The sequence below is a fragment of the Phoenix dactylifera genome, chromosome 14 (genome assembly GCF_009389715.1).
Source record: "Phoenix dactylifera cultivar Barhee BC4 chromosome 14, palm_55x_up_171113_PBpolish2nd_filt_p, whole genome shotgun sequence".
Lineage (NCBI taxonomy): Eukaryota > Viridiplantae > Streptophyta > Magnoliopsida > Arecales > Arecaceae > Phoenix > Phoenix dactylifera.
In genome coordinates, this window is record NC_052405.1 from 5,745,285 (window position 1) to 5,769,292 (window position 24,008).

The window sequence follows — 24,008 nt, forward strand, 5'->3', positions numbered from 1 at the left end:
CAAGCAAAATTGTGATAAAAAACTTCAAAGTTTGGCACTACACGTCGAATGCAAAAGGTTCTACATGAGAAAGTTTATCATCACCGACAATTTCAATGCTACTTTGTATCTTGCACAGAGGAGACATCAATGTCATAAAAGTCATCTTTATAAAAGATGCAACATCATGATGAACCCCTAGTAGTCTTCTCATTGTAGAAAAGATTTCATGCTCACATGACATTCAAAGGATCTCATGGTGTTATTAAATCAGAGAAGGGTTCTTGCTTAGGATTAAAAACAGAAAGGCTTTTTTCTTTTTTTGGGTTCAAGAGAAGTTGGATAATGATAATAGTTGAATGATGTTTATATTTTTCAAAATAAAATAACAATAGTTTACAAACAATAAAGCAAATGGACTTTGGCTGCTCAAAGTTTTTTGTTTATGATAGAAATAAATGGGGGATTCTCATTTGTTCTTGTATTTCTCGTGGCTTGACTACCACCTCCTTTAGAGTCATTGGGTGTGTGAGAATCCATATTGCTATGTATTTAGTCCCACATCAGCAATATATAAATCTTGGATATTTATGGAGGTTAAGAAATCTAAATAACACCTTCTTAACTGGTCATTTTGGATGAGATCCTAAATTCCTTCAAGACATGGAAATCCTACAAAATGGCAAGTGAAACAATGCATTTGGAGGCCCTCCTAGAAGAGTTATATTCTCAACAGGCATCTTGTTTCTCACTTCAGATCATTATTGATAGAGAAAAAAATGGATCGTCCAGCCCACAACCAAAAGGCCGCCTAGTTTCAGCCCAGTAAACGTCAACGATGATCGGCTGAATCTTTACTTCGGCGTAGGGCCAGCTTGTCCTCGGAACTCCGCCGAAAGCTTCACCAATTTCAGATATTCGCCGACCCACCCCGACCGAGCTCGGGGCGCCCACTCCAGCAGTACGCCCCGACCCTCGAGTTCGGAGCGCTCCACCAAGCATATCTCGGAGTCCGAGAAGCCGAGCTACTCCCAACAACTGCCAAGCCGATCTCGTCAAATGCATGATACGACTGCTTAAGAAGCTCGGCCTTGCCAATGACCACGCCCACGTAGGCGGGCCTACACCCGCCTACGTGGCCGTACTCCACCACATTACCGTGTCATGTCTTCATAACCGGCCAGCAGCAGTCAGACGACACCTTGACTACTCCGACCATACCCTATCGTGACTGTCAACACCCTACCCTTCTCAAGAACGGGCCGTACCGCACGTCACCAGCCAGCCTGAGTTGCGCACCATCCGGCTCAGAGCAACGACCCCTCATGATGAGGGCTGACAGTACCTTCACCACCTAAGCCACTCCATCGAGTCTATAAATAGCTCGGTCAGAAAATTTTTAGGGGATATTTAGCTGAACCAAATTTATCCACTCTAACTTGATCGTCGAAGGGCCCTCACCGGAAACACTGGTGAGGCTTTGTGCAGATCTGCAGCCGTCGCGCATGAGGTAGCTCCCATCTTTTCCTTTTCAGCACCGGCGGCTCCCTCGGCTCCACCGGCGTGGTCACCCTCGGGCCAGATTTGAACCACAACAATTATGAAATGTAAGTTTCTATATATATTAGAAGTTCTAGAAAGACTCCCGAAGTCACCAACTTAAAGGAAAGAAAGAAGAGACAAACTCTTTCCTCCTTTTACATCCTATTATTCCTCATTCCCTACTTTCCTTTAATTATTGACTGTCAAGTCTTCTTTGGATTTTTCCCAAGTTTTCAGTCGGTGGTTGTCGAAGGTTTAAGGATAGATTCTCCATCTAATGGTGCTATCATGGATTGCCTAAAACCATAGATACCAGTCCAACCCTATCATATCATATCGGAGTTATTTAAGTTTTGGTTGCCTTAAGAAGTCATGATGTTAATTATGTAATGAACCAAAAATGGATTTGCAATCAAAGACAAAAGGAGGACATCACCTTGGGCTCAATTTGGTCTCTCTGGAGATTATAAAAACCTCTAATGCTAAAACACAGCAGAGTAAAAGGGTGGATAGAAAGAAAATTACTGTAAGAAATTATACCTTACACCATGTACACTACGTCAGCGGTGCACTGTAGGAACAAACCGAGATGAGGTTAGCAGGGCGGCGATCCAAGATGAGCATATGATGAATGAGGATCACAGGAACCAAAAAAAAACAAAAAGCTTGTATATATAAACTAAACCAGGCCAGGCCTATCCTGCCCTACTGCTCATCTGGCCTCCACATCCATTGCCTTCTCTTCGGCTTTTAATCTCAATCCTCAGCTCACCACAATGGAAGGCTTCTCATACCAGCAGTACCACCCTTTCCTTCTCGACTTTGCTGCAATTCCAACCACCCCCTTGGAGATGCTTCTCCCCCTAGAGCAAGTTGGAGAGATGAGCAATGACTCCTCTTCTCCCTTCCCTTGCTACTACTCTCCTGAAGTCAACGCAGAGGTCTCAGCTACTGATGCCAGTGCCTACCAGAGCAGCAGCTCTCTTGATACTTCCTTGAAAGCTCCTTCAGTTGAGAGCAAGAGGACTCCTTCCTCGGTGGTAGTTGAACCCCATGATGAGAAGGTCTGCAAACAACGAGGTCCTATGGAGAAGAAAAGGAAGGCCGGAGATGGGACAAGCTTGTCTTCTGGTCAATCCAATGTAAGGAGAGCAGATATCCGAAACTATGAAAAAGACCTTGGTTTTTTTAATTCTCTTGTAGCTCTTGCTTTCAAATATATCTTCTTTTCTTTGCTAAAAACTATTTCATGCTGATGTAAAGGAAAGTAAGAGGAGCAAGCAGAGAAAACCCAATAGTAAGTTGAAGGGAAAAGAGGACAAGAAGCCCAAGGATGATGATTCCAAAGCCACAAAGGCTGGCGAAGAACCCCCTGCAGGGTACATTCATGTAAGAGCCAGGAGAGGTCAAGCAACAGATAGTCACAGCCTTGCAGAAAGGGTATTCCTCAAGATTTCAACACATTTTTTTTTTTTTTTTTACAATTTTGTCCAAATTGGTTTCTTATATAAAACTCATGGCTCGGACCATGTCAAATGGTTTTCAGGCCAGAAGGGAGAAGATAAGAGTGAGAATGAGGATGCTGCAAGGCCTTGTTCCTGGCTGTGATAAGGTAAAGCTTCTCTATTAGTGCACTATTTTGTATACATGGCAAAATATTTGCTAATGTTTTTGATCTGCAGGTTAATGGAAATGCCCTTATGCTAGATGAGATAATTAACTATGTGAGATCTTTGCAGAACCAGGTTCAGGTAATCATAAGTGATGTATTTGCAGGCTCCGTTCTTATTAATTAGCACATCTGGAGTGATTCTAATGGAGCATTTGTTGCATCATGTGCAGTTTCTTTCCATGAAGCTCGCTTCTGTGAATCCCATATTATACAACTTTGGAGTGGATATTGATGACTCCATGAACAAACCAGAGGTAGATAAAAATCCCAAACTTGGCCTATATATTGCTTCCTTTCATTTTCATGCTGCAGGTGTATAAATTTCTGGATACGTATTAAATGCTGATGGATCTGCAATAATAAATTTCTGAAGATGGAGATCATACCACAGCAAGTGCCACTTGTGAACCAAACCACTCACATCCAGCCTCCATCTATTGAGAATGCTGCCAAGAACTACCAAATAGAAGATCCTTCAGATCCTCTTTTACTAAATTGCCAGCAACCCACAGCCTTCTCACAGGTCTTTCTCCTTCTCAGAAGGCTCATTTATTTAGAACAAAGCTTTAGACTGAGAACCCAACCAAAGCCATGTCCTTGTCACTGAATAAAGAACTTTTTCAGGATGGTGGCAGTTTTATGATGCAGGTGGGAGGACAGAGACATCAATTTCTCAATAAAGTAGATTTCACCAATATGTGCTCTTTTCAGTAGATAAAGAAGAGCCTTTGATGCCCTTGGTATGTTCTTCTTCTTTTTTTTCTTGACTTTTCTTACATCAAGTGAACTACCCTTCTCATGTTTTCCATGGTTCTTTGCAGTACGTGAAAGAGATGCTCCTGCGGCCATAGGGGAGACAACTGCACAAGATACCTAGGTGGAATGGTAGCTTTCATTGTTCTTGTAATGGTTTTTCACTACGATGCCTTGGTCTGATTCCACGTGAAGGAGAGTCTCCTCGGAAGAAAAGCCGACAACAATAAGGCCATATCTCCTGGGGATCGTTGCTGCTGGCTTATTGGACCAGTAGGTTTCTGCACAAATTCTGAAGGACTGGTCCTGATCTTAATCCTCAAAAAGTAATAATAAGAAAAATTTAAAGAGCTGTTTACGTTATTAGAGTCTCTCTTTTTTTTGTAATCTTTACAGTTTTACACAGGAAGAGAAGATAAGGGTCTTTTCTTGAATCATATGAAGCTGATAAGCCCAGACATTAAGATGAAGTTTGTTTGCTACTTTTTCTTTTGTTTTTTTCTGAGAACGTTTATGTTTCTTTATAGATTCTCTGGACGCTAGCAATATTATTACTACTATCACTACTGTTACTGTCACCATTATTACTATTTCTTTTATTTAAATGGCATGGTTAGGTAGCCTTAAAGTAGATAGAAGAAGAACATCTATTAACTGGGATGGGATCTTTATTACTACTAATATTACAACTATCATCATTACTACTACAACTATTATTACTATTACAATTATTACTATTTTTTTTTAGATGAGATGGTTAGATGGCCCTAGAGTAGATACAACCTATAGCATCAGTACGAAGAACATCTCGTAATTAGGCTGGACCTGCTCAACTGGACTCCACACCATAGAGTTTGAGAGTTAGCCGGATCGAAGGCCACCCAATCAACCATCCTGTTTGCCTCCCTATAGGTGTGAATGGCCTCAAAACATATTTGCGTAGATATGACCTCCATCATGTCGCCAGGACGGAAAGAGAGAAAATTAGGTTAGGCAACGATTTGGTCAACCAACCGATGATGGTCATTAAGTCTCCCTTCAAGATAATATTAAGGCTCCAGCTCCTGGACTGAACTATCATTATCACTATTTTTTTTAATTTCTGCAAAAAGTTAGGCCACACCTGACTTTCACTAAGAGAATGAAAGAAGCGGATACAAAAAGAGAATAAATAAATGAAAAATGAAACATCTTCCTATATGTAACAACCCAAGACCTCATCCAAAATGGCTAGCCGAAAGGTATTATTTGGGTTCCTTGATCCTGTATAAGTACCAAGATCTACCCAGCGAATAACCGATGTAGGACTAAACACACGCCCGCACGGATCCTCACATACTCCCCCTGTTCAAGTCCTGACGTCCTTATCAGGCTAAGGGTTCAAATCTAACCATAAACATCACGATTGGCCCGTGGTCAGCCCCAATGGATCCGTACTGCAGTGTTCCCTAGTCCACATAGGTTATGAGCTGGGTCCACTCTGATACCATTTGTAACAACCTAAGACCTCACCCAAAATGGCTAGCGGGAAGGTATTATTTGGGTTCCTTGATCCTGTATAAGTATTCAAGATCTACCCAACGAATAACTGATGTGGGACTAAACATATGCCCGCACGGATCCTCACACTATATGATCTGAGCCGAACCTTTCAAGTCTATGGTGGATCGCGGTTGTATCCTTCACGCAGAAGGATTAACCTTCATTCGCACCCATATCACCCACTACATAGATCTCAAAATACTCCAAATTCCATAATCCAGGACAATTCTGAGATCGATGTGAACCACTTTGACCGCTACGAGCAGGATTGGACAGGGTCAGGAGCAAGATCTGCCACATTGGGAGGCCGGGTTATAGGCTAAATTTTCGGAGGTCATAATTTGGCCATATAACGTTTGATTGAGTTGATTTTTTTTTTAAATCGGCCAGTTTTTTGAAATATGTGATGTGACGCCTCGCCCTAGAGGAGGGGATGCCTCTAGTGATCAAGCCCAAATTTCGCCATTTAGGGCCTGAAATGGGCCGGTCAAACTGAAAATTTTCTTTTCGGGTAAGACTGACTGAGTATAGCTCTCTATCCGAGACAATCAAGGGAAGCGATAAAAGGCAGAGTTGATGTAAAATTCTCCTTTTTAGAAGATTTCTACTTATAATCTCTATTTTAGGAAAGAGAGTCCTACTGAAATTAGATAGAGGAATTCAACCAAAATTGTATAAGGGTGGACCTCACCATTATAAACAAGGTTATGTACCTAAATTTTTTAATCATCAATAAAAGAAAAGGAGACTTAAATCCTACTTTCGTAATTCTTCTATCTTCTTCTACCTATCTTTTGAGAGATCCGAGTTGAGCGGATTGAAGAAAATCTTCTTTCTCTCCGATCGAATCATTCCATCATTCATGTGCTTGTGTAAATCTAAAAGCAAGCAGTAGATGATCCAACGATGGATCGGCACAAAGAAAGGTGAATCCTTCTTTCGCGTGAAGGACACAACTACAATCTATGTGTGGTAGGCATTTTTATAGGAAAATATATGCTTCACTTTTTACCATGCAGCGCAAATTACTTTATTTGATTCGTCTTTCTCGCTCTGTATAAGTAGGATTTGACCATGAAATTAACCCTCACTCAAAACTAAAATAAAACAATTTCCATATTTTCTTAAGTGTTGCTTCCATCAGTTTTTGTATCAAGGAGATTGGAAGCATACAATTACATCGATTATTGGAATAGATGAGCATAGCAAAGTTATCTGCAGGCCGAGTCCCATTGTATAATTATGTGACCATGGCTATCAGGAGCATAGATATTAGTAGAGTTCCGCATTGTTCTTTATCATTACCACTCAATTACTAGGGTAAAATGATGAATATCTAGCAATCCAAAACAAATAATATGTACTCATGAAACAATTACAACATAAAGATGACAAATATTTTTGCAAGCAATAAAACAAGGAGAGTTTTTCTATGGTAAGGGAAGGATAATGCCAGTGGATTTCATTGCCTTATGAACTAGGACACTGCATGCAGGTCAAAGGAACAGGATGGATTAGGTCTCAAGAACATTGAGAAGATGAATCAGGCCCTTCTTGCTAAGTGGGCATGGAAGTTCCTATATAGCACGAGTAATCCATAGTGGAAACAGACTAGTTATGCTTATCAAAGAAGAAAGTTGGGCATGAGACCAAGGAAAAGAGATTAGCTTGCATACTTATTTGGAATTATGTTGCTTTTAAGGTTGGAAATGGGGAGAGCACCCGATTTTGGGAGGATGTGTGGTTTGATACCTTCCTTTTTTGCATTATTTTTGTAGAACTTTATGCTAAAGCTCTGAAACTGAATCCATTAGTGTCATCTAGGGGTGCAAATGGGTCAGATTGGACCGGGTCATGAGCGACCCCGACCAAATATGGTTCCTTGTTCGGGTCTTAATTTTGGACCCAAACTCAACCCAATAAAAAATTGGATCAAGTCGGGCCAGAATTTAAGAAACCCAGACTTGGTCCCAAAAATAGAATTGAGTCCAATTTTAGAACCCAACCCGACCCAATGGATCTTTTAAAATGGGTTGGATTGGGTTTAATCGGATCAAGTTGGGTCGGGTCATGGATCAACCTGACCATTTGCACCCCTAGTGTCATCATAATGGAGTTGGAGGAGACTAGCTTCGAACATCCATATAAGGGGCCCGTCGAGTAGGCAAGAGATGATCCAATTGGGGATGCTCCATGACATCCTCACCCCTTTCAGACCCCCTCTAGAGTTCTGATGTGCTAGTTTGGAAACCTTCACAGAATGGTAGTATATTCACTGTTGAATCTTACAAATAAGTTTATTAATTTTGGTGCTTTTTTTTTTGGTACTACAGTAACTCACGTCAATCTGGCGTGAGTTCTACCATCAGAGTCTAAAGAAATAAGAGTACATAAGGGTGGAGGAGCGAAGTCAGCCCCTATCCATAAAACCTCTCCCGAGTGGTGAGCAGCAAAAGAGGCGACCCAGTCTTTTGCCAAGTTCGTCTCTCGATACACATGGGCCACCTGGAACGATCTGTAGCCAGCCACCAAGCTCTGGATATCCCTGAGTAGGGGGTGACCATCGCCCTGAGTTGGTGCTTTGAGGTGCCCATATTATCAAACCATTTGGAGGGCAGCAATGTCGAAAAAAGTGAAACTTCTTGCAAAAAAATATGATGAAATGTGAGCTCTGGTTGTTCATTGTGTGGTTCTACAATGGAGTCGGCAAATCACTTGTTCCTTAAGTATTATCCCTTTGCGAAAAGCTTATGGACCACCAAAAGGTACGCCAACGAACCTCCATGACCTCTGGACTGGGTGGAGAAAGAGAAATATCTGCTCCAAAAAGATTGAAGAGCAAACCATACTGTGGGAAATACTTCAGTCATTGGCACATCCCTCCTCTCACATTGTTCCATGGAAGCAAATATGCATAGCAGAAATGTCCGAACTCTAACTAGATTAGCGATGCACACATTCCTCAACATGATGGATTTGGATGTGGAGGGTGGTGATTGCAGACTTTGTTGGATCAGTGACCATTCAGTTTAATATTTAAAAGAGGTACCTCGGTTTAATGATGCCATTACCTTTTGAGGATGCTAGGGAAGTGAAACACTCCCATGTAGAGGAAGAGTCTTACTTACAAGCCAGGTAAAATTTGTTGTTTGTGGTATAAAACTAAAGTAAAAGTAATAAAGCAATAGAAAATAAAGAGAAAGGAAACACAAGAGAGTATGAGATACAAATGATCTATTTATTCTTTCTTGCTTTTCTCCTTCCGATACAAGACTACATACAGGGGCGGCCCAAGCCTTAGGCGACCTAGGCGGTCGCCCAAGGCCCCGGCTCGAGAGAAGGCCCCGCGACGGCATCCTACGCTCTACCCTCCCAGCTCCCGCTCCTAGCTAGTAGCTAGCTACAGACTACAGTCAGAGGGTAAGGCCGCAGCCCGCAGGACGGCAGGAGCCAACGGCTACCTCAACAAGACGCGGGTCGCCGGGTGCTCCACTGTCCACTCCTCCTCAATGGCTTAATCCGATCCCATATTCCCATCGGCCATGATGCCATCGCCCATCATTCCTCTCTGCCCTCTGGCTCTCTTTAAAATCTTCATCCTGCTCCACTCCTCCTCTGCTCCTCATTCCTATTTCCTCAATCCTCTTCTACTCTGTCTCTGTTCGACTGTTCCGTGAAGGTGAAGGTGTGACTGCCTGCCGGCTGCCGCCTGGGTCGTCTACTCGTCTCCTCCTCGCCTCCCCCCGCGTGGCCGCGCCTCCGCCAGTCCGCCTCCCCGCCTCCTCGGGCCCCGGCATCCCGCGACCGTCCCCGCCTCCCCGGCATCCAGGCGGTCCCGCCGCCCGCGACCTCCTCGGCTCCTCGGCTCCTTGCCTCCCTCCCGCCTCTCGGGCCCCCGGCTCTCGTGAGGTCGTGACCCCGTCGCCCGTCGGCCCGTCCGGCTCAATCCAGCGAGCCGGCGAGGTCGTCTCCTCCGCCTGAGCGCCTCCCAGTCCCCGGACCCCGCCTGCGGCCTGTGACACCGTCAGGCCGTCAGTCCGTCACTCCCGTGAGCCGTGAGCCCGTGACCTCCTCCGCTCCTCGCCCGCCCCCGGCCCCGGCTCCCGTGAGGCGTGAGGCCGTGACGGCAGACGGCGTGAGCGTGACCTCCTCGCCTCCCTCCCCGGCCCCGGCTTCCGTTGTCCCGTGACCCCGGCGGGCCCGGCCGTCCCCTCAGCCCTCCCGTCCGTCTCACTGAGACTGAGAGACTGTCAGTCTGTGACACTGACAGTGACTCAGTGGGACTGTGGGTAGTGGGCCTAGTGGCACTGTAGCACAAGCTGCACAGCATATGGTGTGATCCTTCTAACCCTCCTTTTGTTGTTTGATTATATTTTCGACATCCAGTGTTTAATTTTCCTAATTTTATTGCAATTTCTATAATTTTGTTACAATTTTTCTCTTCTATTTTTTCTCTTTTATATTTTAATTTGTTTGTAGTAATTATCTTAATTGTTTTGTTTGGTAATATAATTTTTATATTCAAATGTCTAATAGAAAATATGAATGTGGATATGAAAAACTTAAAAAAAAAAGAAAAATCGAAAAACTCATTCAATCTCAAAAAGGAGCTCTAGATAAATTTGTTATGACAAACAAACAAAACACTACATCAAGTTCAACTCAGGAATTAACAACAGAACAAGCACCTGAAATAGAGCTAAAAGATGACATGAAAGGAATGAAACAAAATGAGATTGACAACCATATTCATGGTGAAGAACATAATGAGAAATTAGATGAAGATAGGATAAATAAGAATATGTAGAGCTTAATGAAATTAGTTCTATTTCTACAAATATATATGATCCTGGTCAATGGAAGCAAATCGATACAAGGTTGAGAGATCTATTAGTAGAAAGAGGTCCAATTAGAGATTATGATCTTCATTTTCCTAAGGATGAAAATAATAGGCACTTCTCTACGCTACATTACATTCGTAAATTACCTAATGGTGAAAAATATGATAGAAGATGGTTAGTGTATTCGAAGGATTTGGATAGAGTATATTGTTTTTGTTGTAAATTATTTGATTCAACACCTAACACGAGTCACTTAGTCAATGAAGAAACTAGGAATTGGAAAAATCTAGGTATTATGATCAAAAGTCATGAAATAACTAATGAACATATTACTAGCATGAATAAATAGATTAATTTAGAAGTGAGATTATTGAAAAATAAGACAATTGATAAAAGTCTCCAAGAACAAATAAACCAAGAGAAAGATCATTGAAAAAAAGTATTATTGAGAATTATTGCTGTCGTAAAAAATCTTGCAAAAAATAATTTAGCATTTCGGGGAAAGAATGAAAAGATTTATCAAAGCAATAATGGAAATTTTTTAAGTCTTATTGAAATGATTGTAGAATTTGATCCAGTAATGCAAGAACATATTCGACGTATTCAACATGGTGAAATTCACAATCATTATTTAGGTCATAAGATTTAAAATGAATTGATTCAAATGTTAGCATCTGAAATTAAAACTATGATAATTAAAAAGATTAAAGAAGTAAAATACTTTTCTGTAATACTTGATTGCACTCCTGATGCAAGCCATCAAGAACAAATGATCCTAGTTTTAAGATGTGTAGATACTTCAACAAGTCCAGTAAAAATAGAAGAATATTTTTTAGAATTTTTAGAAGTAGATGATACCTCTGAAAAAGGCCTTTTTGTTGCACTTATAAATATAATAGAAAAATATAAACTTGATATTAATGATATAAGAGGACAAGGGTATGACAACGGGTCTAATATGAAAGGAAAACATCAAGGTGTACAAAGAAGATTATTAGATATAAATTCTAGAGCATTTTACACACCATGTGGATGTCATAACTTAAATTTAGTATTATGTGACACTGCTAACTCATGTCCTAAGGCTATATCTTTTTTTGGAGTAATACAACGAATTTATACCTTATTTTCTTCTTCTACAAAACGATGAAAAATTTTACAAGATAATGTATCTACATTAACTCCTAAACCTTTGTCACAGACACGTTGGAAAAGTCGTATTGAAAGTGTCAAAGCAATTAAACATCAAGCTCCTAAAATAAGAGATGCATTAGTTCAATTAGCGGAAACTAGTGAAGATCCTAAAATAAAGAGTGAGGCTATATGTTTAGCTATATATGAGATTGAAAATTTTGAATTCTTGTTAGGCATGAATATATGGTACGATATATTGTTTGCTGTTAATTCAGTTAGTAAGAACTTACAATCTGAAGACATGCATATTGATGTTGCTATAGATCAATTAAAAAATCTTCTTTCTTATTTGAAAAGTTATAGGAAAAATAGATTCATGAATGCTTTGAATTCATCTAAAGAAATTGCAAATGAAATGAAAATAGAACCTGTATTTCGTGAAAAACGTGTGATCCGTAGAAAAAAACAATTTGATGAAAATAGTAATGATGAAACAATAAGATCAGCTGAAGAATCTTTTAGAATTGATTATTTTTTATATATAGTAGATCAAGCTATTTCTTCAATTCAAAATAGGTTTGAACAATTCACCATATATGAAGATGTTTTTGATTTTTTGTTTAATTTTAGAAAGTTAAAATCTTTGAATGAAGAGAATTTGAAAAAATGTTGTCTTAATCTTGAAAACTTTTTAAAGCACGGTGAATATTCTGATATTGATGGTCTTGATCTGTTTTCGGAGTTAAATGTTTTAAAAGAAGTTTTACAAATAGAAACTAGTACCCCTATTGATACTTTAAGTTTTATTAAAAAAACAGATTCTTTTCCAAATGCATTCATTGCTTATAGGATATTGTTAACAATACCTGTAACAGTTGCTTCTGCTGAAAGAAGTTTTTCAAAATTAAAGTTGATAAAAACTTATTTGCGGTCAACTATGTCACAAGAAAGATTAAATGGATTAGCTATATTATCGATTGAAAATAATATTTTAATGAATCTTGAGTACAAAAGTTTGATTAGTAATTTTGCATCTCAAAAAGCTAGACGGATTATTTTTAAATAAATTTTTAAAGTATTTTATACTTATTAAAAATTTATTATTATTATTATTATTATTATTTTAAAAAAGGCCTCATTTAGTGAGTTCGCCCTAGGCCCCCAAATGCATTGGGCCGCCCCTGACTACATATCATCTATTTATAGGCCAAAGGAGAAAGATCAAAGGCCATAAATACATTAATTCATCATTAATGATGAAATTGGAGGGTTATGAGAAGTTGAATATGAAGGATTTTAGCATGTTATAATGCGCAGCGGAAGTTAGGAATTTTAAAAATTTCTTGATAAAGTTCCTTAACATAAAACCCTTATAAGCCAAGATCACCTTAATGAAAGCAATCAAATAATATAATATAAATGCAGAAATAGAAGAATACCTCTAACGCTAATCCAATATGCAGAATTTCCACTAGGTGCCCAAGTGTTCACCCTCCAACGTTGATCCACACGAAAACTTGATTTAAGTCTTAAGCTCCAAAGACTTTGATCCTTAATGCAGAATTCTTAAAGAACTCTAATGGCTTGCTTTCCTTTCTTTCTATTTTTCTTTAACCTTCTAAAATCACTTCTAATCCTTTTGTCCTAAAGAAGACCACCTTGTCTTGGCTTAGGACACACTAGAAGCAATGCTAGAAAGAAAGAAACTAATGTAAGAAAGAAAGAAGAGAGGAGTGGGGTGGAGTTGGAATGATGAAACCCATGGAGTGCTAGCCTATTTATAATAGGTGTAGGGATGCATCTCCAAGGGATGCATCCCATCCACACATCCTTTCATGAAAAGACATCATCTAAGGGCCATATCAAATAAGAGGAGGTGCAGATCAAGTGAAGAGGTGTATCAAATGATATGTCCTTTCATGTGGTGCCATATTTTGACCAAGTCAACATCACATGCTAATCACATGTCCATCACGCCTCACCTCTTGATCTTTCATGATGATGATCCAAGGGCTCCAATGCAAGGCGCCATTCACTTGACCCATTATGTCTTCATCCAATGGTGGGATTAAGATCCAATGGTCAATTATGGTAGCCATCCTCTAACCCAATCCAATTGGGTTAAACCAACTCTCCATTATGTCTTCATCCAACGGTAGATCAAGATCTAACGGTCTAGATTGAATGATTTATTAAATCTAATCCAATTAGACTCAAACCAAGCCAATTAGGTGCCAACTCTTGGCTAACCCATATTAGAATATGATCTAATCAAATTAGATCAATTAAGAATCCGATTCGAATCCAATTCGAATCAGATTCGAATCCAATTCGAATTAGGAGCTAAGGTTTGCAACACCTGCTAGGATGTTTATCTTGCAAACATGATCTAATCCAATTAGACCCTTGATAAGTTTTCTTGTGTGTGACCCATTGGGTTCCATACTTAGCCAGCAATAGGTGTGAGTGCGAGTTGACCCAACTTGATTAGAACTCTTCTAATCGATTTAAGTCCAAACTGCGCGAACCCGAACTTAACAATTAGAATCCTTTCTAATTGGTGATCGAATTAACTCTTTAATTTGATCAAACCTATAAAACAAGATTGACGTCTAGCAACGTGTCATGTCTACCCGGAAAATATGGAATTTGGTGGAAATACCAAAAATACCCTTCAGTGGCAAGTTACCATGCAATTCAATCCTTTAATCAAACTGCATCCCAAATATGCATATGAGTATGAATATATGTCAAACTCAATTTCATATTCATATTTTTCTCAATCTTTTAATGATAATTCAAATAATGAAACATTAGAAACTCTTTCTAATTTTCATTCTACTTTGATCAAAGGTTTCCTGAATTATCATATGATTAGAATAAATAGGATGCTATCTTCTCTTACTAGAAGTGATTAATTCCTTGTTGACCTACTCATAATCTTCGTACACAATTCACCATATCCAGAAGACCTCGTACATAACTTATTGTCATGAATGAGTGTAAACCAAAATATGGGTTCATGTGCACAAGATACCATGGTGATCTCAGGTCATAGGATCAGTTGCACAACTCCCACTAAGAGAATCATCTTTTGACATGTAAGTAAGACTTCATAAGATTTCTCTTTGTAGGTCAATTCAGTGAACTCATTCCTCTAATGAGCACCCACATCTTTGTATTAGTGTCTCCACACAAATGATTGTGAGATCAATCATCCTCTGCATCGAGCATACATAAGACATGCCAGTCTTTCCGGTAATCATTGATCCCCGACTCAATGTACCAATGACTGGGAATATTTAAGATTAGGATTTTAGGATTTTAAGTCTCACTAGTATGATCTCATCATAGTCTTAAAATCATTGCCCTAAACTAAGGAGTTTATCATAAATATAATCAACAGCATATGATAAAACATAACGCCTTTATTCATATTTAAATGTCATGTACATGATTTGGACAAATCAAAAGAAAAAACCTTTCGCAATACATATTGCGATTGGCTTGTAGGGCATCTACTCTTTCAATCTCCCACTTGCACTAAAGCCAATCGCTCTTATATTTTATCCCCATACAATCGAGGTGGCGATCGAACTGCTGTTGTGGTAGAGCTTTAGTGAACGGGTCTGCTAAGTTGTTCTTTGTGTCTACTCGTTCAATGACTATGTCTTGTCTCTCGACGATCTCTCGAACGAGGTGGAAGCGTCTTAGAATGTGCTTGGATTTGTGATGAGATCTTGGTTCCTTTGCTTGAGCAACAGCTCCAGTGTTGTCACAATAAACTGAAACTGGTCCAGCAATCTCAGGAACTACTCCCAACTCAGCGATGAACTTCTTCATCCAGACAGCTTTCTTAGCGGCTTCACTTACAGCGATGTATTCTGCCTCAGTAGTTGAGTCAGCTACAGTTTGCTGCTTGGAACTCTTCCAGCTCACTGCACCACCATTTAGGGTAAAGACATACCCTGAAGTGGACTTGCTATCATCTGGATCTGATTGAAAACTAGAATCAGAAAATCCTTCTAGTTTCAACTCAGATCCTCCATAAACTAGAAAAATATCTTTAGTCCTTCTTAAGTACTTAAGAATATTTTTCACAGCTATCCAATGATTTTCTCCTGGATCAGCCTGGAATCTGCTTGTTATGCCTAAGGCATAAGCAACATCAGGCCTAGTACATAGCATAGCATACATAATTGATCCTACTGCCGAAGCATAGGGAATAGAATTCATTCTATTCCTCTCTTCAGATGTCTTAGGAGACATCTTCTTAGAGAGACGTATGCCATGACTCATAGGTAAGTAACCTCTTTTACTTCCTTCCATGCTGAATCTTTTTAGCACACGATCTATGTACTTAGACTGGGACAAGCCTAGCATCCTTTTAGATCTATCCCTATAGATCTTTATACCAAGTATATAGGATGCTTCTCCCAAGTCTTTCATGGAAAAGCTTTTTGATAGCCAAGTCTTGACCGATTGTAACATTGGAATATCATTTCCAATGATTAGTATGTCATCTACATACAATATTAAGAAGACAACGGCACTCCCACTAGTCTTCTTGTACACACATGGTTCATCCACATTTTTGATAAAACCAAACTCTTTGACTGTTGTATCAAAACGGATGTTCCAACTCCTCGATGCTTGCTTTAATCCATAAATGGATCTCTTAAGCTTGCATACTTGATTTGCTCTCCCACTTGAGACAAATCCTTCTGGCTGTGTCATGTAAACCTCTTCCTCAAGATAACCATTAAGGAAGGCGGTTTTGACATCCATCTGCCAAATTTCATAATCATAGTATGCAGCTATTGCAAGCAAAATCCGAATAGATTTAAGCATGGCAACTGGTGAAAAAGTTTCATCATAGTCAATTCCTTGCTTTTGCCTGAAACCTTTTGCCACCAATCTAGCCTTGTAGGTTTCTACTTGGCCATCTGCTCCAATCTTCTTCTTATAGACCCATTTGCAACCTATAGGGTTAACACTTTCTGGTGCATCAACCAAAGTCCATACTTGGTTGGTATACATAGAGTCTATTTCGGATTTCATAGCTTCTAACCATTTGTTAGAGTCATTACTCATGATAGCTTCCGAATAGGTCAGAGGATCATCATTTTCGATGATGTGGGCTTCATCATTCTCAATGATAAACCCATACCTCTTAGGTGCATTTCGCACTCTATCTGACCTTTGGAGAGGAGATGTGTGTTGTGGTTGTACTTCATCAATGGGTACATTTGGTTGAAGAATTTCTTGTGTTTCTATTTGTAGGTCTTGAACTTCATTAAGTTCAATTCTTCTTTCACTGCCCTTTTCTAAGATAAACTCTTTTTCTAAGAAAGTGGCATGCCTACTAACAAATACCTTTTGTTCAGTAGGGTGATAGAAGAGATATCCAATACTTTCTTTGGAATAACCTATAAATGTACATTTATCTGATCTAGCACTTAGCTTATGTCCAAAATTTCTTTTGACATATGCTTGGCAGCCCCATATTTTAAAATATTTAAGATTGGGCTTTCTACCTCTCCATATCTCATATGGAGTACTAGATACAGATTTTGAAGGTATCCTGTTTAGCACATATGTAGCAGTTTCTAAGGCATAACCCCAGAAGGAAATAGGAAGATCTGTAAAGCACATCATGGATCTTACCATATCTAATAGAGTACGATTCCTCCGTTCAGCTACACCATTTAGTTGTGGCGTATACGGAGGTGTCCATTCAGAGAGAATGCCCTTTTCTTTAAGATGATTTAAAAATTCACTAGAAAGGTATTCACCTCCTCGATCAGATCGAAGGATTTTAATACACTTTCCGGTTTGTTTTTCAACCATACTTTGATACTCTTTAAACTTATCAAAGGCTTCGTATTTATGTTTCATAAGATACACAAATCCGAACCTTGATAAATCATCAGTGAATGTGATGAAGTAAGAGTATCCACCTCTAGCTGGAGTTGTCATAGGACCACATACATCTGTATGTATAAGTCCTAATAACTCACTTGCCCTTTCTCCATGTCCAGTGAATGGAGACTTGGTCATTTTTCCCATAAGACAAGATTCACAAGTTCCTAATGATTCATAATCATAAGGATCAAAGAACTCTTCTTTGTATAACTTGTTAATTCTTGATTCACTTATGTGACCAAGTCGGCAATGCCAAAGGAGGGTATTATTCACTTCCTCTCTCTTTCTTTTATTGCTTTTATTAATATGAAAGACATTGTCATTAAGTAATAAAACTAGAAGACCATTTTCCATAATGCCATTGCAAAGATGCTTATTAGAAAAATAAATAGAGCAACCATTGCCCTTTCCATTAATTTCAAAACCTTTCTTTAACAACAAAGGAATGGAAATTACATTTCTAATAATTTTGGGCATATAATAACAATCTTCTAATTGTAGGAGCTTTCCCGAAGGCAATTCCAAGTTGTAGGTTCCAACAGCTTCAGCATGGATGGACTCTCCTCCAGCGCCATACAGCTCGAAGTCACCTTTCTTCAAAATTTTAATTTTCTGTAGTCCATGCAAAGATTTGCAAATGTGAAAACCACAGCCGGTATCCAATACCCATGAATTTGAATTTGAAGAACTTAATGACAAGTTGGCATGTAACATAAACATACCTTTTGATGCAACTCTTGCATCGGTCTTCATACTTGCAAGAAAACTCTTGCAATTCCTTTTCCAGTGGCCAGCTTTGCCGCAATGAAAACAGGTACTTGATCCGGAGTTTTTCTTTCCTTTTTTCTTTTTGATGCTACTCTTGGGGTTCAATCGTTTCTTAGAACCCTTATTTCTCGATTTCCTCATAGAGGTGCTATTTATAAGAAGGAGTGGACCTTTATCCTTCTTAATATGCCCTTCAGCTGTTTTGAGCATATTTAACAGCTCGGGCAGGGAGGTGTTCAGCTTGTTCATGTGAAAGTTCACAACAAACTGAGAGAATGAATCAGGCAGTGATTGCAGGATCAAATCCTGACTGAGCTCACTATCCATAGCAAAACCTAATTGACTTAATCTGGTGATCAAGTCTATAACCATAAGAACATGGTTTTGCACTGGAGTTCCTTCATTCATTCTAGCACGGAACAACTGCTTAGATATCTCATACCTAGCAGTCCTGCTTTGTTCTCCATACAACTCTTTTAAATTGAGAAGTATGGATTGAGTATCCATGCCTTCATGTTGCCTCTGTAATTCATTGTTCATAGAGGCAAGTATGATACATTTGACAGTCACACTGTCATTTTTCCACATCTTATGTGTGGCAACCTCCTCTTCTGTAGCATCATCCCCTAGATCTCCAAGATCAGGGGTTTCAAGTATATAGGAAATTTTCTCCTGAGTGAGTACTATCTTTAAATTCCTCAACCAGTCCACATAGTTTGGTCCGGTCAACTTGTTGGCATCTAAGATGCCTCTTAGTGAAAGTGAAGAAGCCATTTAATAATTCTACATATGCAAAACAAAACTAATATAAGCAGACCAATCATGATGACATGTTTGCAACTAGATAAGAACTTTAATCTAATTTGTCTCCTACTATTTTTATCGAATATCATAGCCCTCTCCTATGATAAACGTGAAAATATAATTTTTCTTAGTAGGGTTGAGATCCTAATTCATCATAAAAAGCCTTGTGTTTACACAACAAACTCTTATGAGTTCAAAGGTAGGAAACTCTTTCCAATTGCATCTCATGCAATTCTCAACTTTATCTTGTCCTCTTAAAATACTTATTGCCTTGTGTTAGCACAACAAACAATAATATTTTAGTTAAGTCAAACCCTTCATTTCCATATAGTCATATTCGAATAATATTGCCCTTGTGGTTGCACAACAAGGCAATATATTAAAATATGCCATAAGCATCTTAATGCACCAAGACAGTATAACATCAGTCCCCATTGCAAGTCTTGTGTTAGCACAACAAACTAGCATGGATCTTGACATAATAATATCGAGGCATGAAGGAAGGCTATCAATAGTGTTATATCAATATTAAGCTTATCCATAATAGGCAATCAAACAATTGGCCAGGTAAGCAGGTGGGAGGCTCCCCTTACTCAGAGAGTAAGGTCCTAATTAAGTAACCACCTTTAGTGCTTTCCTTAGACACCAATTAGATTAATTGTTCTAGAATGGGTTAGTTCAAAGTTTTTCAACACTATGACTTAATATAATTTTTATTGAGGGCTTACTAGTCTCTAGCACATTCTTTAATTGTAACATACATTTAACATGTCTAAAATAAACTATTATGCATCATGGCTATCTCATAGCATGTATAAATCATAAGCAATTAATTAACATGCTTCAACATATTTTCATATGGAAAATTTCATATCATGATATTTTATTACATAACATATCATATATTAATCATACATTTCAGCATTTCTCTAAGCATATGACATTACTATCTCATAGTAAATTAATAATCATACATCATACATAATTATTTGATTGAACCAATTAAGGATGGCTCTGATACCACTTGAAGGATTTTAGCATGTTATAATGCGCAGCGGAAGTTAGGAATTTTAAAAATTTCTTGATAAAGTTCCTTAACATAAAACCCTTATAAGCCAAGATCACCTTAATGAAAGCAATCAAATAATATAATATAAATGCAGAAATAGAAGAATACCTCTAACGCTAATCCAATATGCAGAATTTCCACTAGGTGCCCAAGTGTTCACCCTCCAACGTTGATCCACACGAAAACTTGATTTAAGTCTTAAGCTCCAAAGACTTTGATCCTTAATGCAGAATTCTTAAAGAACTCTAATGGCTTGCTTTCCTTTCTTTCTATTTTTCTTTAACCTTCTAAAATCACTTCTAATCCTTTTGTCCTAAAGAAGACCACCTTGTCTTGGCTTAGGACACACTAGAAGCAATGCTAGAAAGAAAGAAACTAATGTAAGAAAGAAAGAAGAGAGGAGTGGGGTGGAGTTGGAATGATGAAACCCATGGAGTGCTAGCCTATTTATAATAGGTGTAGGGATGCATCTCCAAGGGATGCATCCCATCCACACATCCTTTCATGAAAAGACATCATCTAAGGGCCATATCAAATAAGAGGAGGTGCAGATCAAGTGAAGAGGTGTATCAAATGATATGTCCTTTCATGTGGTGCCATATTTTGACCAAGTCAACATCACATGCTAATCACATGTCCATCACGCCTCACCTCTTGATCTTTCATGATGATGATCCAAGGGCTCCAATGCAAGGCGCCATTCACTTGACCCATTATGTCTTCATCCAATGGTGGGATTAAGATCCAATGGTCAATTATGGTAGCCATCCTCTAACCCAATCCAATTGGGTTAAACCAACTCTCCATTATGTCTTCATCCAACGGTAGATCAAGATCTAACGGTCTAGATTGAATGATTGATTAAATCTAATCCAATTAGACTCAAACCAAGCCAATTAGGTGCCAACTCTTGGCTAACCCATATTAGAATATGATCTAATCAAATTAGATCAATTAAGAATCCGATTCGAATCCAATTCGAATCAGATTCGAATCCAATTCGAATTAGGAGCTAAGGTTTGCAACACCTGCTAGGATGTTTATCTTGCAAACATGATCTAATCCAATTAGACCCTTGATAAGTTTTCTTGTGTGTGACCCATTGGGTTCCATACTTAGCCAGCAATAGGTGTGAGTGCGAGTTGACCCAACTTGATTAGAACTCTTCTAATCGATTTAAGTCCAAACTGCGCGAACCCGAACTTAACAATTAGAATCCTTTCTAATTGGTGATCGAATTAACTCTTTAATTTGATCAAACCTATAAAACAAGATTGACGTCTAGCAACGTGTCATGTCTACCCGGAAAATATGGAATTTGGTGGAAATACCAAAAATACCCTTCAGTGGCAAGTTACCATGCAATTCAATCCTTTAATCAAACTGCATCCCAAATATGCATATGAGTATGAATATATGTCAAACTCAATTTCATATTCATATTTTTCTCAATCTTTTAATGATAATTCAAATAATGAAACATTAGAAACTCTTTCTAATTTTCATTCTACTTTGATCAAAGGTTTCCTGAATTATCATATGATTAGAATAAATAGGATGCTATCTTCTCTTACTAGAAGTGATTAATTCCTTGTTGACCTACTCATAATCTTCGTACACAATTCACCATATCCAGAAGACCTCGTACATAACTTATTGTCATGAATGAGTGTAAACCAAAATATGGGTTGATGTGCACAAGATACCATGGTGATCTCAGGTCATAGGATCAGTTGCACAACTCCCACTAAGAGAATCATCTTTTGACATGTAAGTAAGACTTCATAAGATTTCTCTTTGTAGGTCAATTCAGTGAACTCATTCCTCTAATGAGCACCCACATCTTTGTATTAGTGTCTCCACACAAATGATTGTGAGATCAATCATCCTCTGCATCGAGCATACATAAGACATGCCAGTCTTTCCGGTAATCATTGATCCCCGACTCAATGTACCAATGACTGGGAATATTTAAGATTAGGATTTTAGGATTTTAAGTCTCACTAGTATGATCTCATCATAGTCTTAAAATCATTGCCCTAAACTAAGGAGTTTATCATAAATATAATCAACAGCATATGATAAAACATAACGCCTTTATTCATATTTAAATGTCATGTACATGATTTGGACAAATCAAAAGAAAAAACCTTTCGCAATACATATTGCGATTGGCTTGTAGGGCATCTACTCTTTCAGAATAGTCATAAATGAATTCAGATGAAGATGAAAAGTCAAGATTTTATAACAGTTTGTGATTTATAGTCATTTATCAAACAAGTTCTACCTTTGTAACTAGCTTATAACCACTACAAAAAAATCTTATCTTTTCTGAAGCTTTTTAGAGCCTATACCGACACTTATAAACATCGTTAATTTTTCCGCCGACGCTTTTCAAAGCATCGCAAAAGCGTCGGATAGGTAGGGGTGAAAAAAATTGCCAATGTTTTTGTAAAGCATCGCTAAAGAGTCGGTTTTTAGCAACACTTTTAAGCGTCACTAAAAGCCGACGCTCATAAGCGTCGGCCCAATAGCGACGCTTAAATGCGTCGGCCTTGAACTTTTATTTTTTTATAGCTGATATATTTTTATAACGACGCTTTAAAGCGTCGTTATAATTATTTTTTTAAAAAAATTAAAAAGATTTTTTTCAAAAATGTATGCACATTTTCTGCTGCACAGTTCTATAAAAAAATTATTTACTTCTCTACGTGTTAATGGAGCATATGCTAATGACCCTCTGTCTCAGACTCATGAATTTGGATTCTTGTTATGTAACAGAATTCTACAAAAATTTTAATAGTCAATCCAACTCTATTGAATTACATCCACTATATCAATGAGAATCAAAAGTGGCGTACCGTTCTGGAGGGCAATGGTGGACTCCTGGGGGTTAATGGAGACGAGGATGCCCTCGTAGCGGATCTCGGCTTTGGAGGTGAGGCTGATGAGGCTGTGCATCGCCATTTTCTCCTAACCCTTATCTTGGCAACCAAACAGCAGGAAACATATACGAAAACCTAAAAGCAATGCTAAGCCAATATCAAGCAAAACTTCATCTCCAACGGATCCTGGCACAAAAAAGACAAAAACAAAAGGAAAAGGGGCACGCGACCCAACCTGAGACCGGGGAGGGCACCACATCCTTCCTTGCTGCCTTCTTGTCGCGGCGGTCGGATCCACCAGGCGCCGGTCCTCGACGTGTGTTGCCGCAATGCTGGAGGGGGAGGAAGACGGAACCGATGGAGGGGTTGGAGAGCTCATCGGGCTCAAGATCCAAGTCAAGAAAAGCGGAAGATGGCGCGGACCTAGGAAGTAGGGAGAGCAGCGAAAGGAGAAAAGGAAGGAGAGAGGCAAATCTGCCGGTTGTATTTCTCGGAAGCAGGGTTGAGCCCTTAAAATAGGAAAAGAACCAACCCCAAACCATACCCCATCGGACATTAATGGCGCGAGATCCGGCGCATAAGCAGCCAGAACGTCGGAGCCATCTTTGGGTGCACCCCCTTCAATACTGTTAGCTCCGACTTAGAGAAGAAGGGGTGGGGTTCCCGACGGCGGAGGAGGAGGGGGAGCTCAGTGCGGTCGAGGGATTGGAGAAGGGGTGTTGCAGGTGGAGAACGCCTCTCTCCACGCACCCACGACACCGCACTCGAAATACATTGGGGAATTTGGACTTGGGACGTGCTTCTCGCGCACCGGCATTACCTCAGCGGCTGCCATTGCCGGGCACTGCTCGCTAGGATGCTTCGCTAGGGAGGGGGGAGATGGGTTACGGATTGGGAGAGGTTAGAAATTTATTAGGTTGGGGAGTGGGGAAGGTTTGGTTGGAAGTGGCTTCCGATAATGCTTTCTAAAGCGTCGTCGCACTTCCACGAGAGGGGATGTGGTTGTGGTACCTCCGACGATGCTTTAGAGAGCGTCATCTTAGCCTAGCAGGGTGGAATGGCCTTCGACGGCGCTTTAGAAAGTGTCCATCTTA

At 39.3% G+C, this 24,008-nt stretch overlaps 1 protein-coding gene and 1 long non-coding RNA gene across 3 annotated transcripts; one reads left to right on the plus strand and one right to left on the minus strand.

Annotated features, from left to right (window-relative positions):
- The first annotated feature begins 1,960 nt into the window (after window positions 1-1,960).
- LOC103708070 (transcription factor bHLH137-like) lies at window positions 1,961-4,432 on the plus strand. Of its 2 annotated transcripts, none has more exons than XM_026805001.2 (8): window positions 1,961-2,663; window positions 2,785-2,961; window positions 3,068-3,133; window positions 3,204-3,272; window positions 3,364-3,447; window positions 3,567-3,716; window positions 3,842-3,933; window positions 4,015-4,432. In XM_026805001.2, the coding sequence occupies exons 1-7, from the start codon at window positions 2,298-2,300 to the stop codon at window positions 3,905-3,907; spliced, it is 978 nt and encodes a 325-aa protein (XP_026660802.2). In that variant the 5' UTR covers window positions 1,961-2,297; the 3' UTR covers window positions 3,908-3,933; window positions 4,015-4,432. The 2 variants fall into 2 exon arrangements, with proteins under 2 accessions (XP_026660802.2, XP_008791059.2); XM_008792837.4 differs by having other exon boundaries at window positions 1,964-2,663; window positions 3,818-3,933.
- Window positions 4,134-24,008, minus strand: LOC120113015. Its single transcript, XR_005514748.1, has 3 exons — window positions 23,150-24,008; window positions 22,891-23,049; window positions 4,134-4,238 (listed from the first exon to the last, which is right to left on the minus strand). It is a non-coding gene; the product is annotated as an uncharacterized LOC120113015 (long non-coding RNA).

Coding starts and splice junctions, on each gene's coding strand:
- LOC103708070 (XM_008792837.4), top strand. CDS start 2,298: ATGGAAGGCTTCTCATACCAGCAGTACCACCCTTTCCTTCTCGACTTT. Junction 3,134..3,203: donor TTGTTCCTGGCTGTGATAAG/GTAAAGCTTCTC, acceptor TTTGATCTGCAG/GTTAATGGAAATGCCCTTAT. Junction 3,717..3,817: donor AACCCACAGCCTTCTCACAG/GTCTTTCTCCTT, acceptor GAACTTTTTCAG/GATGGTGGCAGTTTTATGAT.